Source organism: Pollicipes pollicipes, unplaced genomic scaffold (assembly GCF_011947565.3).
Source record: "Pollicipes pollicipes isolate AB1234 unplaced genomic scaffold, Ppol_2.1 Scaffold_7231;HRSCAF=8579_pilon_pilon_pilon, whole genome shotgun sequence".
Lineage (NCBI taxonomy): Eukaryota > Metazoa > Arthropoda > Thecostraca > Pollicipedomorpha > Pollicipedidae > Pollicipes > Pollicipes pollicipes.
This window is the reverse complement of record NW_023597034.1, coordinates 24,388,629-24,405,098: the sequence shown is the minus strand read 5'-3', so window position 1 is coordinate 24,405,098 and position 16,470 is coordinate 24,388,629. Positions and strand designations below refer to the sequence as shown.

Below are 16,470 nucleotides of genomic sequence, written 5' to 3'. Positions count from 1 at the left end.
GTTCTCCGATGTGGTGTACGACCTCCTGCCGGAGACAAGACAAGGGAGGTCAGTGTTGTGTTGACCCAAAGAATCGAACTTCAGCTTGAGCGAGTTTGGCTCGCAGGAGGTCAGCAACAAGCGAGGAGGTGTGCTCCAGTTGACACTAACTCTCAGATCGGTAACAAGCGAGGATATCGTGTGCTCCAGTTGACACCATTCGGTGAATACTGTACACGATTGTCCACACCAGCCCCGTCTGCACAAGCCGTTTGAGCCCACCTTCGCGTGGCCGTACCCAGCGCCGCGCCGCGCTGCGGGCCCGGCTGTGGCTGTGACGGCACCTGGGGCGTTGACAGGTGGCGGCCCGCGACGCGCTGGACGTCTACATCGAGCACCGCATGCTGATGGAGGAGCGGCTGCGGCAGCCGGGCGAGAGCCGGGACCCGCGCAACAAGTACCCTCCGAGCTGATGCGCAGATTGTGAGTGTTCCGGCTGGTCACCGCGCTGGCCAGTCTGCCTGACACGGGCAGACATGACACTGTTTGTTGGCTCGAATCTAAAACGACGCACCGTGACTTGGTGTGTTCGGTCAGGTTTGAGCTTTCTCCTCGTTGCTTGAGTGGCATTTGTTGAAATGCTGCCGCTGGCGTAGCACGGCTCAGCACGTGTGTCGATTGGTCAAAAGCATATGTTTGTCGGGATGCGGCCCCTCGTCGACCCTCTGACCGCCGGAAGGGCCTCCCATGACCTGCCATGGCCTGACCTGGCGCGGCCGTGTCTGCAGCGAGGTGGTGTCCGACTGCCGGCGACCGCCAAACACGTGGCCGTGCGCGATATCAAGGCCGAGCACATCGGCAAGCTGGTGCAGGTCAAGGGCATCGTGACGCGGGCCACCGAGGTCAAGCCCATGCTGCAGGTGGCCACCTACACGTGCGACCAGTGCGGCGCCGAGACGTACCAGCCGGTGAGCCCCCCCCCCCCCCTCCCCCCCTCCCCCGGCGAGACACGCCCCTTAGACGGCACTTGAGCGACGCGCCTAGCACGGCATCCAGACAGGCTATCTGCTGATTGCCTGGTGATCGGCGAGGGTCCGTGTAGTTCGGATGGCCGTGTTGTATGAGTGACGGAGTGCTCCGTGCCGTCCAGCCGCGCTGCCCGTCGGCCGTAGCGCCCAGACAGTCCGTGTATGTGATGATGCCAACGCCAGAGCAGTCCAGTTATTCGGCCTGCCATCATGATGTGAGTGCCCGATGCATGTCGCGATTATCGCTGGGGTCATGCGATGCCGTTTTCGCGATTAGGATGCCGTTGATTAGTTAATGACGTTTACGTCCGATAGACTACTCGCCGATGGCCATGCTACGGCGGCTTGCCTCACAGTGGGAAGAGTGTTATCTTGCGTCACATGCACATCCTACATCACATCCGGCTACGCGCGCGGCGGAGAGCCGTTTGCTGACGCGTTCGCCGCTGTTTTTTCCTGGTGGCGCAGATCAACTCGCCGTCCTTCATGCCGCTGCTGATGTGTCCCAGCGAGGACTGCCGCGTCAACAAGTCCGGAGGCCGGCTGTACGTGCAGTCGCGCGGCTCCAAGTTCGTCAAGTTCCAGGAGATCAAGATCCGGAACACGTGAGTTCGTGCCGCGACGTGGCGAGCTCGGCGCACGGCAGCGACCTTTCGCTTAGTTGCTCGGAAATGACGACTGTTGCCGATGGCGACATTTATTTGTACGTGATATGGATACGGGTCTGACACGTTTCGCTGCATGACGATTAGCTAAAGGGATCTAGACCGTTGGCTGTTGGTCGGACCGTTGATGCTTTGGGCGATCCATGTGGTCTGTGATTTGTCGGCTTCTGAACGGCTCTAGAATGGTCTGGCCGCCATCGTAAGGTGGGCAATGACCAGATGTAGCATGTCTCTCCTCCGTTCCCTTCGCTGTGTCTACCGCCCTCTTGCCTGCAGTTGACCTCGGGTCTGACTGCCGTTCCACTTCGCAAAGACCCGTTAAGCGCCGCGCCCGCCGCCCGTGACCCCGCTCCACTGATGACGCGCTCACCCGCCTGCTCGGCCCCCGTCTGCCTAGAGCGACCATTGTCTCGGCTCACGGCCGGGTCCCGTTGTAAAACTACTCCGCAGCTGACCCCCGCCCGGCCAACTCGCCGATGGAGCCGTGGTCGCGCCGCTGACCGCCGCGTTGCCCCGCTCGGCAGACCGACCATGTGCCGTGGGCAACATCCCACCCCTTGACCGACGTGCTCCTCGCTTGACAGAGCGACCAGTGCCGGTGGGCAACATCCCCCCCGCTGACCGACGTCCCCTCCCCTCCGTTGACAGAGCGACCAGGTGCCGGTGGTCAACATCCCGCGTCGATGACGATCGTGTGCCGCGGCGACTGACGCGGCTGACGCAGCCCGGCGACCACGTGGCCGTGACGGGCATCTTCCTGCCCGTGGCGCGCGCCGCCGTCTTCGCTGCCCTCCACCGCCGGCCTGCTCAGCGAACGTACATGGACGCGCAACGTGAGTGCAGGCCGCTGGCTGACGGCCGGCCCGTGCCCGTGTCCGGCTTGGGCCGCTGCGGAGGCCAGTCGGGTGGCGGTGCCCGGGGCTGCTGCTGATCGGGCCGCCTTTTCCGTCACTGAGAACAGGTTGTATTTGTTTAGCGTGGTAGTTTCACATATTGATGCTGTTGCGCTACTGGTATTAACGCATGGCGAAACGTCAGGGAGGGATGCAAAGGGGGGGGGGGGATAAAGATTATAGCTGCCGGCACGATTTACTCGAGTAACCAGTGCGTGCGCGTCAAGGGTGCCACGAACGCTAACTGCCTGCATTACGTTGTGTCGTATGGCTTCGTCAGCAATGGCGGGGCCAATGGCTGCTAGGTGGCAACCACTGGTGATGACTTGCACACTGTCTCTGCGTCGCACACCACTGACTGACTGACCTGTGCGTCGTGCGTCCGGTCGGCCGGGACCCGTCAGCCGGCGCCCCATCCCCCTCCGTCCGGCGCCACCGGTGTCAACCTGGCCCGTCAACGGCGCGCCCCATCCCCCTCCGTCGGCGCCATCGGGGCCGGCCGGGGCCCGTCAGCCGGCGCCCCATCCCCCCCGTCCGGCGCCACCGGTGTCAACCGGGGCCCGCCGGCCGCCCCATCCCCCCCGTCCGGCGCCATCGGGGCCGGCCTGGGCCCGTCAGCCGGCGCCCCATCCCCCTCCGTCCGGCGCCACCGGTGTCAACCGGGGCCCGTCAGCCGACGCTTGACGCCGTCCCACTCCGTCCGGCAGCGGCTGATCCAGATGAACAAGACGGACGACGACGAGGCCGACTGTGACCTGCTGACCGAGGACGAGATCCGACTGGTCTCGCAGGACGACTTCTACGAGAAGCTGGCCCAGTCGATCGCGCCGGAGATCTTCGGCATGGAAGACGTCAAGAAGGCGCTGCTGCTGCTGTTGGTCGGCGGCGTCGACACCAACCCCAACGGCATGAAGATCCGCGGCAGTATCAACATCTGCCTGATGGGAGACCCGGGCGTGGCCAAGTCGCAGCTGCTCGGCTATATCGACCGTCTGGCTCCCCGCAGTGAGTCCTCCCCACCGGCGCGCCGGCTTGGCTCGCGTGCCAGCACTTCGACACATTTCGCGCCCGGCAGGTCGTGCCGACCGCGGAACTTCCAATGCTTATATCGTGCCCACGTCGGGTGCGTGCTGTCGTTGTTTTGATTTATTTTAACCGTATGCTGACAAGCGCCCTTTGGCTGCGTATTGTTCTGCTCTCGACATGTCTGGTTACGTGGCTCCGTTCGCTCTGAAAGCGGCACGTTTGATGAAGTGGCGCGGCTCTCCTGACCGCTCCGCCCGCTCCACACGGTCAGGAGACCCGGCTGGCTTGACCGCTCTGCCCGCTCTGCCCGCTCCGCCCGCTCCACATGGTCAGGAGGCGCTGCTCGCCTGACTGCTCCGCCCGCTCTGCCCGCAGGCCAGTACACGACGGGTCGCGGCTCGTCGGGGGTCGGACTCACGGCGGCCGTCATGAAGGACCCGCTCACCGACCAAATGGTGCTGGAGGGCGGCGCCCTGGTGCTGGCCGACCAGGGCATCTGCTGCATCGACGAGTTCGACAAGATGGCCGACCACGACCGTACCGCCATTCACGAGGTCATGGAACAGCAGACCATCTCCATCGCTAAGGTCAGGTCACCACGGGCGGGCGGCGCCGCTTTGCGAGCAGTCAGGGCTGCGGACTTTCGAACAGTGTTTTTTTTTAGCCTCGTCCGTAGGTGAGAATGCGTTGAAGGCTGGTTTGTGCAGCCATGCTGTGGAACTTAAGTGATCAACGTTTCAAGGTTTGAATTATATTTATTAAGATAAAGGTTTTTATGGCATTATTGATCTCACGCAGTCGACGGCTCTTAGAACTCATAGAAGACTTAGCTGGAATGGGACCAGGTCCGTTAGGGAAGTTACTTATGGTATGAATGGCACATATGTTCTCTAGACTTCATTCCCTTCGTGTGCGCATTAAATCAGTTGGGCCAGACGCCCTGCGGAGTGTGTCCAGGGTCCATCTCTCCCTCTGGCGAGCCGCCGGCGGCTCACAGCGCTGGCCGCCGTGTCGCCCGTCGCCTGTCAGCCTCCGCCCCGTCCTCGGTTCCGTTGATTTACCGCGCGTCGGGGCGCGGAGAGCGCGACGCCGGCGAACATCAGACCTCCAGCTGCGAGCTGTGCAGCAGCCGGATCAGCTGCGTGGCCATGCGCATCTTGCGCCAGCCCCAGCCGCGCTTGCGCGCCGGCCGCTCGGGCACGCGGCGCTGCGCGGCCAGCGCCAGCCGCGTCCACTGGCAGCTGCAGCGGCCGCGGCACCGGCAGCACACGAACATGGCCACCACGCAGTCGGCGGTGAGCGTGAGCCGGTCGTGCGCCAGCGCGAACTCCACCGGGTACCAGCAGCCGCGCTCCGCGGCGCCCCACCAGGGCGCGGCTCTCGTCGGCGTCGAGGCGCGCGTACAGCAGCTTCTCGTCGAGCGGCGGCGGCCCGGCGGTGCGGTCGACGCGTGGCTGGCTGTCTGCCGGCGCCGGGCCCGGCTCGCCCTCCTCCAGCTGCTCGTCGTAGTGGCGCAGCTCGGCCGAGGCGCCGCAGTCGGCCGTCGGTCGTCGTCGCCGCCGGTGGCGGACGACGCAGCCGGTGGTGGTGCTCGCGTACCCAGGCCGCGTGCAGGCGTACGTCAGCGCGCGCCTGCCGGCGACCGGGACGTGTGACATCCGACGCCGTTGGAGCCCGGGCTCGTGGGGTTAGGGGACAGCTTCCATGGCTGGTCAATTTGGTTGCCTGTTTTACGCACTCAACGGTGTTGATGTATTTTACAGGTTTGTATTCGATTTTGTTGCTTGAAGAGATATTTGATATCCACGAAGCACACTTATACACAATGTCGTGCAAGCCCCAATGACTAGCCGTAACAAACCCCAGTGATGCGCGTACGATGCTCGCCCTACATATACAGCATACGGCGTGCAGCATAGGTAACACGCAGTTGCATAGGTTGAAAATACTTTTGACCTGGAAAGGATTTGCCAGTTGCGATTCTTTGGTACATCACGCTAAGTATTCATTATGCGTTCCTCTGGGCGGGAGCTGGACCCGAAGCTGTTGGTTTGCTGCCGGGAGGTCGGACTCACGCGAAACTGACCCCTGCCTGAACGGCAGACGGCAGCCTCACCTTCATGAGCTCTTTGGTGCTGTGTGCCGTCTTCTCGGTGCAGGTGAGGAAGCGACGCAGGCAGTGGCCGTAGTCGCAGGCCGGCCGGTACTGGGTGTCGCGCTGGCTACGGAGCCAGTCCAGCTGCGACTCGAGCTGGCGCAGCCGCTCCAGCAGGCGCCCCTTCACGCACGTCTCAGCCAGCGTCAGGCCCTCGATCAGCCACGGCTTCAGGGTGCGCGGCGGAGCAGCGGCGTCTCCGTCCGTGGCCGGCGGCGGAGCAGCGGCGTCTTCGTCCGGCGCCGGCGGCGGAGTAGCGTCGTCCCCGTCCGCGTCCACTGCGATCATGCTGTCCCATTTGCGCTGCAGCCGGCTGGGCAGGTCGGAGGGCGGCTCGGCCAGCCGCTCCAGCTGGCGGTGCGCCTCGGCCAGCAGGTCGTCAGGCGCGGCTGCTGCTCGGCCAGCAGTCGGCGGTGGTGCGCCAGCTGCTGCAGGCGCGGCTGGCATGCGGCCTGGCTGTGGCGGCGCCAGCGGGCGGCCAGGCGACGCCGCAGGTGGCGCCACTGGCGCTCCTGCAGCCGCTCGCCGGCCGCCAGACATGCCTCCAGTTGGGCGAACGTGGCGGCCAGAAGGGCGCCGCTGAGCGGTGTCTGCTCCAGCAGCCGCGAGAACTGCTGCCTGGCCTCTTCGAACGCGATCCGCACTGGGCCACGCTCCATGGCGCTCTTGAGGCTGGCGGAGAGCTGGAGCTGGCGCTGGCTTCTAGGTCCGCCGGCTGCTGAGCAGGACCGGCCGGCTCCCGCGGTCACAGATTGGTCCCGAGCGTTCTTATTCTGTCGGGCTCTCGGGGTGGGGCTAACGGCGTTGTGACTGTTGACGGGCGTTACCGGCGCGGTGCCATCAGACCGCGCGTCTTATCTGACCTGTCGGGGCCGTCCCGCCCGGACTCAGAGCCGAAATTAAAGCCAGTTTAACCTGCTTTTTATACAAGCTGTGGGCCTTAATCAGAGCTTACAGCTGTGCTTGCGGCATTGATTAAAACCAGTAGCACGTTAAAGCTCGTGCGCTGCGCAATACGGCGCTTTCAGCCTGTTTCACGATGGGTCCAGAGCAATATTGGACATCGTTGCGCCTGCAGTAACGTCAGGACGGGGTGGCCGTCGACATCCGCCTGCTGTGTGGGCACGCGTGCGGGGTTGAAGTGTGCGTTGCGTAAGACGCACGGTCAGTACTCCCGCTCATCAGTATGCTCACCGGTTGTTGAGGACACCTCTTTACTGCGGGTTGGGTCGCGCCGACATCCAGCGCGATGTCTGTCCTTCCTGGCAGGGGGAGAGGCGGGTGATGCCGTAGAGCATCAGCACCTGGTTGCGTGATGAAGTCCCATTGACGTGGGTGTACGGGTAGGTTTTTGGTAGCGCGAATGCGACATGCTTGTTTTGAGATGCACCGTGCTGTAAATTTCATCGAGCGGTGTTGAACCATTTATTCAGTCCATTTGATATCCGTGTCATATCTGCGCAGTTAACTGTGCACCGTAACGAAAAAGCGTGGTATAGATGTAATTGGACCAATCCAGATGACAAAGAGTCTACGTGGCCTCACGGCGCAAAATAACCATCGCAGTCGGCGCACCCTAAAACTTCGACCATCATCAGCATACGTGACGTCACGCATGATCCTTGTCGGACGCGCAGAACTTATTTCCGTCACTTGATTGAAGCTAGACAGAAATGGCGCAACTGGTTCAATCATAAACAAGTCAATCTTGGCGCCTGGGACCCCCGCGGACGATGAAAAGGTGTGTTATGCATTACAAACAGCATAATTTGTAGTTTCCATTGTTAAAGGGACGCGTGGTACGCGCACCATGCGCAGTTATTGTCACGAAAGTTACGATGACGTAAACAGAAAACACGGATGTGTCGCGCTGCGATCGCGTCGGACAAAGGTTCATCGTGACTTTTCGGAGAACAGAAGAGCCTTAGTGCGCTGTGGCCACGCGCGCTGGTGGATGTGGCCGGCGGCTGGAGCTTCCGCGGCCTCCCGCAGCGGCGGTGCGGTCGGCCGCCCGCCACCCGCCCGAGTCTCTGCGCTGGTCTGTCCGATGGCCGCCGCCGGCTCGCCGATGTGGCAGAGGTGGCGCAGGGTTATCACCCTCGGTCTCCGTCGGCGCGCGACCATCGTCATCGATTCGGAGTGAATTTGACGGTGATTTAATCACGGCCGGGCGATGGGATGAGAACGCGGCCACGTCCTGGTGAGAACCGTCGGCGCGTCGGTGGGTGCTCTCCTGGCGCGCGGCGGCCGCGGCCGGCTGCTGCCGGGCCGCTTCCGGCACTGTAAACAGCGGAACTCCCGCCGGGCGGCCGATAACAGGCGCTCAGACAGGATGGCTGACCGCCTTTGTGAGGCGCCGGCTGACTCATGGCGCCGGTGATGTGGCTGGCGCGGACGGCACATCAAGGCGCCGTCTGAGGCTCGCCGCAGCCGCCGCCGGAGACTAGACGCCCGGGGGCGGCTCCGGCGGGCCGCCACGCCCCGCCAAGCCAAACGGCGGCGCCGCCGGACGCCGCGGCTCCACCCCCGCGGCCCGCCTGTCGGAGTCGATTGTCCGGTCCGAAAGGTGGCCGCTGGCGGAGGATGTGACGCACATTTCTCTTGCGCGAAAGCGCGGGCTAAGTTCGGCTGTGCTTCTAGGAATCAATCGACGGAAACGTCCACGGTTTGGCCGTTGGCGCGAACAACGTTGGTTTGGCCGTTTAGCGCACGTATTGTATTGTGACAAGCATGAACCAGTCGCACATGCGAAGCGGTTCTCACCCTGAATGCGAGATGACGTTGGTACGACGACTACGCTTTCATTTCTACGCCGGCTGCCTGTTCCTCTTTCCATTTCTCGCTGCCAATTCGCTTCCAGCGCTTAGCACCGAGTTGGCACGGCCCCGTGATCCCGACCAGTCGGCTCGTGGGGCGATTTGGACAAACCGATTGCCTGCGATACAATCGCACTCACGTCCGTTTAGGAAGAGCGACGGGCCAGTGGCTCGCGCCCCGTTTGGAACGGGGCCGCGTGCCGCCGCTGACCTTGTGTGCCGGCGCTGACAGCGCCCCGTGCTGGATTTCAGGCGGGCATCATGACGTCACTGAACGCCCGGGTCTCCATCCTGGCGGCCGCCAACCCGGCCTACGGCCGCTACAATCCCAAGCGCTCAGTGGAGGCCAACATCCAGCTGCCGGCGGCGCTGCTGTCCCGCTTCGACCTGCTCTGGCTGCTCATGGACAAGGCCGACCGCGACAATGACCTCAGGTCAGGCGCCGGCGGAACCGGGCGCCGGAACGGGCTCCGGGGGGGGGGGGGGGGCCGTCTCCCCGGGGTTCCCGGGCGCTGGCCGCGTGACTTCCGTCTGGCAATGCTCCGACTGGATGTCATGATGCAAGGCTGACATGGGGTGTGAGGTGATGCCACCAGCAACACTGGGTGCTGCGCTGGGCTGGTCCGGGACACCGACGTCGTATCGCATGTGGTGTAAACACTCGCCACAGTGCGATACCTGACCGTGATGTCTGGCTCCGGTCGCGCCTCGCTCGTGGCCATCGGCCGGGGGCTGTCCGCTCGCTCGCCCGTACGCCTACCGGCCCGCCGCCGCGCCGGATGACCCTCTGACCGTCCGTCGGCAGGCTGGCCCAGCACATCACGTACGTGCACCAGAACTGCGTGCAGCCGCCGACGCAGTTCGAGCCGCTGAGCATGCGGCTCATCCGGCGCTACGTGGCGCTGTGCCGGCGCAAGCAGCCGCGCGTGCCGGAGAGTCTGGCCGAGTACCTCGTCAGTGAGTATCCGGCTCCGACGCCGACGGCCCGCCCCAGATCACGGCGCCGTCGACAGTGCCGACCCTGATCCCGACCCCGATCCCGGCCGTAATCCCGCCCCCGGGTCCCGATTCCGCTCTTGATCATGCCCTGACTCGACGTGGACATCGACCCAGACCTCCAGCCTGATCCCGCCGGCGGCGGAGACGGCGGAGGCCCAGCCACCCGGCCGCCAAAGGTCGGGCGCGGCTGCGGCGCGCATGCTGACTACAGGCGTGTTTTGCTCGATATCTGGCGTTCGTCAGCATCGTTGCCCACGCCGGTTGAAGTGACCTGGCGATATCATTACCCACTCCCCTCCCCCCAGTTGCAGTAGTTCAACGAACGGCTTAAGCTCGTGCGTTCGCTGTATGTGGACGGGATGGCGCACATATTCTGGCAGGCTTGGTGACACTGTCGTGGGGTGCGAGACAGGAGGCTCCATCAGCATCCTAGCCCTCGCCGGTCCCTAGAGCTGGTGTGCCGGGTATTCCCTCTGGGTTCTGCGTGACCTTCGCCCGGGAGTATTGCCGGGCTATCCTCGTGCCCCACAGATGCCTGGCTTATCGGTGACCACACTCCTCCCCCCCCCCCCCCCCCACCCCCATCCTCCATTCCCCAGCGCGTGTGTCGAACCTCGGCATCGCTCCCGGCGTCTTACCGCCGCCTCGCATCGCTGACGGCGCCGCCTCCCCCGCCCTCGCAGGCGCGTACGTCGAGCTGCGTCGCGAAGCCCGCAACAACAAGGACATGACGTTCACCTCGGCTCGCAACTTGCTGGCGATACTTCGCCTGTCCACGGCGCTGGCCCGGCTCCGTCTGGTGGACACGGTGGAGAAGGAGGACGTCAACGAGGCCATGCGGCTGCTGGAGAAGTCCAAGGACTCGCTGAACTGCGACGTAGAGAGCCGCGCACCCGTCTCTACCGCCAACGCCATCTTTGAGGTTTGCAATGCTTTCTCGTTGGTGAAGTGCGTGATGGAACTGGTCTTGTGTGAGTCCTGCTGGAACTTTCTGTCGCCGCTATTGGGGATAGTTCGTGGAGCACTGATGAAGGTGTCGAGCTGGGTAAGGCATATCCATGGGAGAACGGAGATTGGCATGTGTTTTTGGCTCGCTTTTGATGCCCGTTTAGAGGGAAGGGCACGCACGATATCATCTCAAGAATCTTGAAGCTAATCAAGGAACATGTGAAGGAATAAATCGAAATTTGCACGCTGCGTGGTTTTCCATCCAGCCGGGATTGCTGTTTTTCCATTTGGCCTGGATTGCAGACGCACGGCGTAGGGATCAGGTCGTCACAGATCAGAGGGCAACGTATCTGTGAGGCTAAAGCCATTTCACCTGACATGCATAACGCGCCGCCCCGTAATTGATTCGTGGACTGCCCGTATCTCTTGGGAAAACTGCGTTTGCCAGCTAGAGTAATTACATCGCTGTCGGCTGGGTTGGACGGAGAAAACTTTTGAATTTCGCCTGGAAATGCCCATTTATAGTACGCATGTTAAATATGCGTTTGCGAGGTAAAGTAGCATATTGTCGCTGCCGGGGTGGTACGCGGCAATGTGGTTTACATGTCTAACGGACTTGTTTCTTCGTCCCAAAAGGTTTTGCCTATTAGAACTCGTTCGCAGCTGGGCATGCCTGGCCCCCGAGGGATGCAGCGCAACTGTAGGAAGACGTACGCGATATCGTATTTAGTTGCTGCGCATGCGCACGGAGCGCTCGCTGGCTGCGTCATGCCGCGTCCACCCGTAAAGGCGTTTTGTCCCATCCGATTACCGAGTGTCGGCCGCAGCCGGGCGGTCCATCTACGGCGCTGGACTGGTTGTTTATCGACTCCTGTAGCTGGCACGACCATTAGTGCGAGAGCGCTCTCTGGCGCAGCCGACCGCCGCCGTGCGGCGGATGCAGCTGACGCAAGGCGTCGGTCGGAGCTCGTGTGCCGCATGGTCTCGGAGGTGCGACGTGCGTCGCCTGCTCTCCTCGGTGGGCCAGGACACTCCCGTCTGACGCTCTGCTCCCCGCCCCGCTCCGCAGCTGGTGAAGGGGCTGGCCGGCGTGGCCGGCACGGTGCGGCTGGCCGACGTGCAGGAGTTGTGCGCCAGCAAGGGCTTCACGCCCGACCAGATCGAGCAGTGCCTCGACAGCTACCAGGACCTGAACGTGTGGATGCTGAACCAAGGCCGCACCCGGCTTACGTTCGTCTGAGCGGCGCGCCGGCTCCCGTCCTCCGCAGCTGCCGCTCGTCGCCTTTGTACGTCATTTTGTGCGGTTTGTACGAGGCGCGCCGATCTGCGGGCTGGCTGGCGAGCGTAGTAGCGGCGAAACCAGCAACCCAGTGAGTTGTAGGAGGTGCCGCCCGCGCGTCCCGAGCCGCGACCGGCGCGCCGAACATCCGCCGGCCGCAGCGCCGCGCCGTGCGTTTCTTCTCCTGACATTGGTTCTTTATGTTCGCGTCTGCGGGTGTAGCTGAATCGGCGCGATGGGGCCGCGCCCCCACGGGTGCATGAGGTGTGTGACCAGACTTGTACCGGGTCAGCGTCCGATCCCCCCTCGCCCGCCTCTGTCGCCGCCGGCCGGGCTGATGCCCGCGCCCCCACACCACATCGATGATGCGCCTTGCTCGTCAGCGCCGACGCTGTTGTTGCCAACGCTGTTCGACGCCTCTTACGGAATACACGCCTCGATAAATATGTTTTATTCAAAAATTGAACACATCCACAGACTCACAGCTGAGCTCCTGACAACGCGACTGGCACGGAACCTTCCGGTAGGTGGGCGCACGCCGCCGATCCGCGTACCAGGCTTATTTACAATCTGTCGACACTGGCACGTGAAGGCCGCACAGCGCCGGCGTCTCAGGTACCTGCGTCTCAGGTGCCTGCGGGCTCCAAGCTGCGCAGCGTGGCGGCTGGGGCGGGGTGGGGAGGCCCTGTATCAACGGTGATGCCGCGCTGGCGACCCCGCACGCCCGCACTGAGGAGAACCGGACATACATCGGACTGACGGTTCGCCGCTCCTCGCGGGCACGTGCCCGCGAGGAGCCTGTTCGGGGGGCCACCATTCCCGCACCCAGAACGCGGATCGTCCCGGTTATCATACCGGGGGCCGCCAAGCGGCGCCCGGCTCGTGCCGAGTGGGTACCGCGCGCTTCTGGGCCTGGGGCCTGTGTATATGCTCTGCTGATGACTTGTCACGCTGGGTTTCCTGTCTGTCGGATCTGTTCACGGGTCACCCCGAACTTTCCATTGAGGCCCTCAGCGAGTCCGACCGTAAAAAGAAACAAACGCCGGGCTGGGCGGCGACGTCGGCCTGTCAGCTAGCACCCTGGCCCCCGGTTGACATTTCCCCTTCCCCCTGACCTCTGCGCGCCGTCCGGCGGCGAGCGTACGCTGCGCACATTTTGGCACAATCGCAGGACGCCTGTGGCTGGGCGCCAGGCTGTAGCAAGCCGTCACCAAGCGGACCCGCCCCGCCGTCTGCTGCGCCTGCTCACGGCGCCTCCCCGGCCGGCGGCCTCGGCCGCGGCGGCGCAGTGAAGGCGAAGCTACAGTCGGCGAGAGGGGATCTGAGAGCCCCGCCGGACACGCCGAGGTGCCGCGGCATGGCGTCGACGGCCGTGCGGTCCGTACCGGCCCCCGCGCCACGTGGCCGATCCGACCTCTGCAACCGCTGGCTTACGAAGCATCTGATGCGTCCGAGCGTGCAGGTGGCATTCTTGTAACGCCTTCGCCTTCTGGTGCAGCTATTTGAGCTGGTGCGCCCTAAAAGTCGAGACGCCGTCTGCGTCTGCGATGGCGATCTGCGAGAACCGTCATCTGCGGATCCTGGTACGGTTCAAAGGGCTGAGCTGCGAAAAGAACAACAACGAGTAACGAAATAAAACGGAACACCGAGACTAGTCCAGGTCATCTCAATATGCGCCTTCTAACGGCATGGGCTAGAGAATAGCATCAACGTATGGTCCACGGCCGGCCCGATTGCCCACTCCAGCGCGTTCTGTCCCAGCGCGGGCAGAGAGGAGGGAGGCCGGCCCTGTTTGGTGAGGGCCCGGGGGACCGCATTCGGAGCTGGCCAGCCTGGCGTCTGGGGGCGGCCCGACCACCGAGTGAACCAGGACGACCTAATTGAAGGTCGCGCCGGCGGGCCAACCCAAGCTGTCCCCGGCGGGTTCGCCAGCTGGCCCCCGCTCCGGGCCGAACCTGCGCAGCCCATCTCCCCCTCCCCTCCCCGACGGCCGGACGGAGCGCCGGTAAGCCTCGGCGGTGCCGATAAAGGCGGGTGGGGGCGAAGCGCTGGTAGACGGTGCGGGGACGGCACGCCAACCCGGGGTCCCGGTTCTGCGCTCTCAAGCGCTGGGCGCGGGGCCCGAGCGGACGGCGCCGAGCCAGCCGTGTGAACCAAGTGGGAGCTGGGCCAACGGACTCCGAAGCGAATAGCCAACGTGGCGCAACACGCTTTCCCTCACAATCCCCCTCCCCGTAACGGATACTCGGTATTGCGTGCGCACTTCGTATATGTACAGACTGACACATGCACATAAATGTCATTTACACAGCTTATTCTTCAGTCTGTTGGCATCACGGGACAGCGCGGTATTGTCGCAGGAAACACGTAAGTCCTAGCCGTTGTCTAAACATACTCCGCTACAAACGTCAACTGACCACACGGAACGCGTCGCCCGAGGGGATATAAATAGGCATCACTCGCGGAAGCACCTCGGCCGACCAATCCCAGCCGGCTGCGAACCACATGGCGCGCGAACTCTGACCGCTCGTCCCGCGGACGGACCGTGCCAGCGCCGGAGGCGCCACCGCCTCCCACACGCGCGCCACGGTCGCCAGAGCACCACGGGGGAGCGGCGCTCCAGCTGAGCCAGGCAACAGTGTCCTCGACTCGGGCCGCCGGGGCGGGGTCACGGCAGGTCACGGCAGGTCACGACCGCTGCCGGCGGTGGGGCGGCCGGTGTCGGCCCACGGCACGCCGGGGTCGTGACCCTGCCGGCCATCGACCAAACGCCGACGAACTGGGTGGCGGGCCACTCATGCGGTGTTGACGTGCCGCCTCCCAGCGTCCGGCCGACACGACACGGCTCGGCCCGGCCCGGCCCGGCCCAGCACGACACGGCCCGGCCCGGCACGGCACGGCACGGCGCGGCTCGACACGCCGGCGCACGCCACACAGTCGTGGCCGTATGGCCAGGTCCATTGCACACCCGCTGCACCTCGCTAGAAGTCGAGAAAGTGTCGCATGTCCTTCTCGCTGGCGGCCGGCGCCTTCTGCCAGTTCGTCTCCGGGTAGTCGTCAAAGTTCCGCGTGTCGCCGTCGTACGATACTTTGGGTACGATGGGCGGCTGCAACAGAGGCGCCGGTCAGGGCAGTGGTCGATGGCCGGCGAGGCCCGGCGACGCTCAGAGTGTTCTGTGCCAGCGTGTTCTCGACAACACCAACGCTTTCGCAACTGACGTTCTTTTTCCCCGATAATTTTAGAAAAGTCCACCATACCACGTAAGGGGACTCACCAAAGACGTGCGGGGTTTTAATAAAAGCACAGGAAAGATCACAAAAACGTATGTAAGTTTTCTTCTCGACATCGAGTGATGGGGTAAGCACCCAGAGCTGCGGAGATTGGGTAAGCTCCCAGCATCCGTAGCTCTCGCAACTCCCACGCAGTGTTCATCGTCAGCGGTGCTCGAGATTCCGCGAGGCGCGCGGGCACTTTTGATCTCACCTTGAGTTTTCTGTAGTAAACCTCCTCCCAATTGGTATTTTTGAACCACCTGTGTCGTTTGACGTCTTCTGCGCCGCTCTGGAAAGGAGGCAGCCGGCGTGAAGCAATGGCGTGAGGTAGGGGCGTGGCCGGGCCGGCGTGGCACGCAACGCGACGAACGGACACCCTCTCGTGGACGGCGTGACGAACGACGACGCATGGCACGCACGATACGTGGCGGGACATACCCCCGTGCCAGGACCGCGTCCCTACAATAAGCGCGACAGGGATCGCTATCAAACTCCGTCCAATCAACACATCGCGGCTGCTTTGGCATCGCTGTAAGTGTCTCGGGGCATAGCGGTTCTCCCGCCAGCTTATTCCCATTCAGTGCGTCAGCCTCCTCGCCACAATATCACCCACGTAAGCGACTGCGCCTGCCAACTCCGGAGACGTTCGCGGCACGCTGGTGGGACGAGGCCCGGCCCCTGATCATCCAACTCCGGCACCTGCTGAAAGCAATCGAGCGGGTCGCTTTTGACGGCCTAAGCTGGCGAGAGCCGGGCGGAAGTGGCGGCGGCGCCAATCAAGCGAAGCCAAACACCGTCCCGGCCAGGATCTCATCAGGCCGCGGAGGAGTTGGCTGGCATCATTTGCTGCCACCGAACTCACCGCTGGCCAGTTCGAAGCGTAACGAGAAGCGTGACGCACGAGCTGGTGATTCAGCAACGCACCCTGCCAAAGCACGCTCCGCGCGGCGGAAGTCAGTCTGTATAAGACTCCTGGTAACGTGAGGTGGACGCACGCGGCTACTTCGAAATGATCGATTTCTGTTACGACGCCGATCGTGCTTGTCAGCTGTTCTCACGACATGAAGGCTGCCTGGCTGCCTTGCTCAAGAACGTCGCGATCTTTTGTGACAACCGCATCGGGAGAAACCGAAGCGAGGCTGGGGCTCGGAGTCAGGGTGATAGTGGAGTAGGGCCTGCATTCCTGTCGAACGAACTTTCGGCGGGTAACGTCTGCACTGAACTTTGCCCTACGTTTTGGGACGGGGCGTTGCCCCCTCCCCCCCCCCCTTCCTTCATCTCCCCATGCCGACACGCGCCGATAAGAACAGGACAAACATAGCAAAGCGTGTGCTCATCAGCGAAGAGTCGCTGTTTGTGATATCCGTTATCACTTGGGATCGCGCATACGCTCAAAGTCTGACAGGCTG

The 16,470-nt window shown here is 63.4% G+C and overlaps 1 protein-coding gene and 1 pseudogene across 1 annotated transcript; one reads left to right on the top strand and one right to left on the bottom strand.

Annotated features, from left to right (window-relative positions):
- Positions 1 to 515: 515 nt before the first annotated feature.
- Positions 516 to 11,911, top strand: LOC119109881 (DNA replication licensing factor mcm7-like; annotated as a pseudogene).
- Positions 11,912 to 14,087: 2,176 nt separating this feature from the next.
- On the bottom strand, positions 14,088 to 15,507 carry LOC119109654 (cAMP-dependent protein kinase catalytic subunit 3-like). The gene is made up of 2 exons (XM_037233372.1): positions 15,273 to 15,507; positions 14,088 to 14,895 (listed from the first exon to the last, which is right to left on the bottom strand). Exons 1-2 carry the CDS (start codon positions 15,495 to 15,497, stop codon positions 14,770 to 14,772), a joined length of 351 nt encoding a protein of 116 aa, XP_037089267.1. The 5' UTR covers positions 15,498 to 15,507; the 3' UTR covers positions 14,088 to 14,769.
- Positions 15,508 to 16,470: the final 963 nt, after the last annotated feature.

Coding starts and splice junctions, on each gene's coding strand:
- LOC119109654 (XM_037233372.1), bottom strand. CDS start 15,497: ATGTCCCGCCACGTATCGTGCGTGCCATGCGTCGTCGTTCGTCACGCC. Junction 14,896..15,272: donor TTTACTACAGAAAACTCAAG/GTGAGATCAAAA, acceptor CCTCTGTTGCAG/CCGCCCATCGTACCCAAAGT.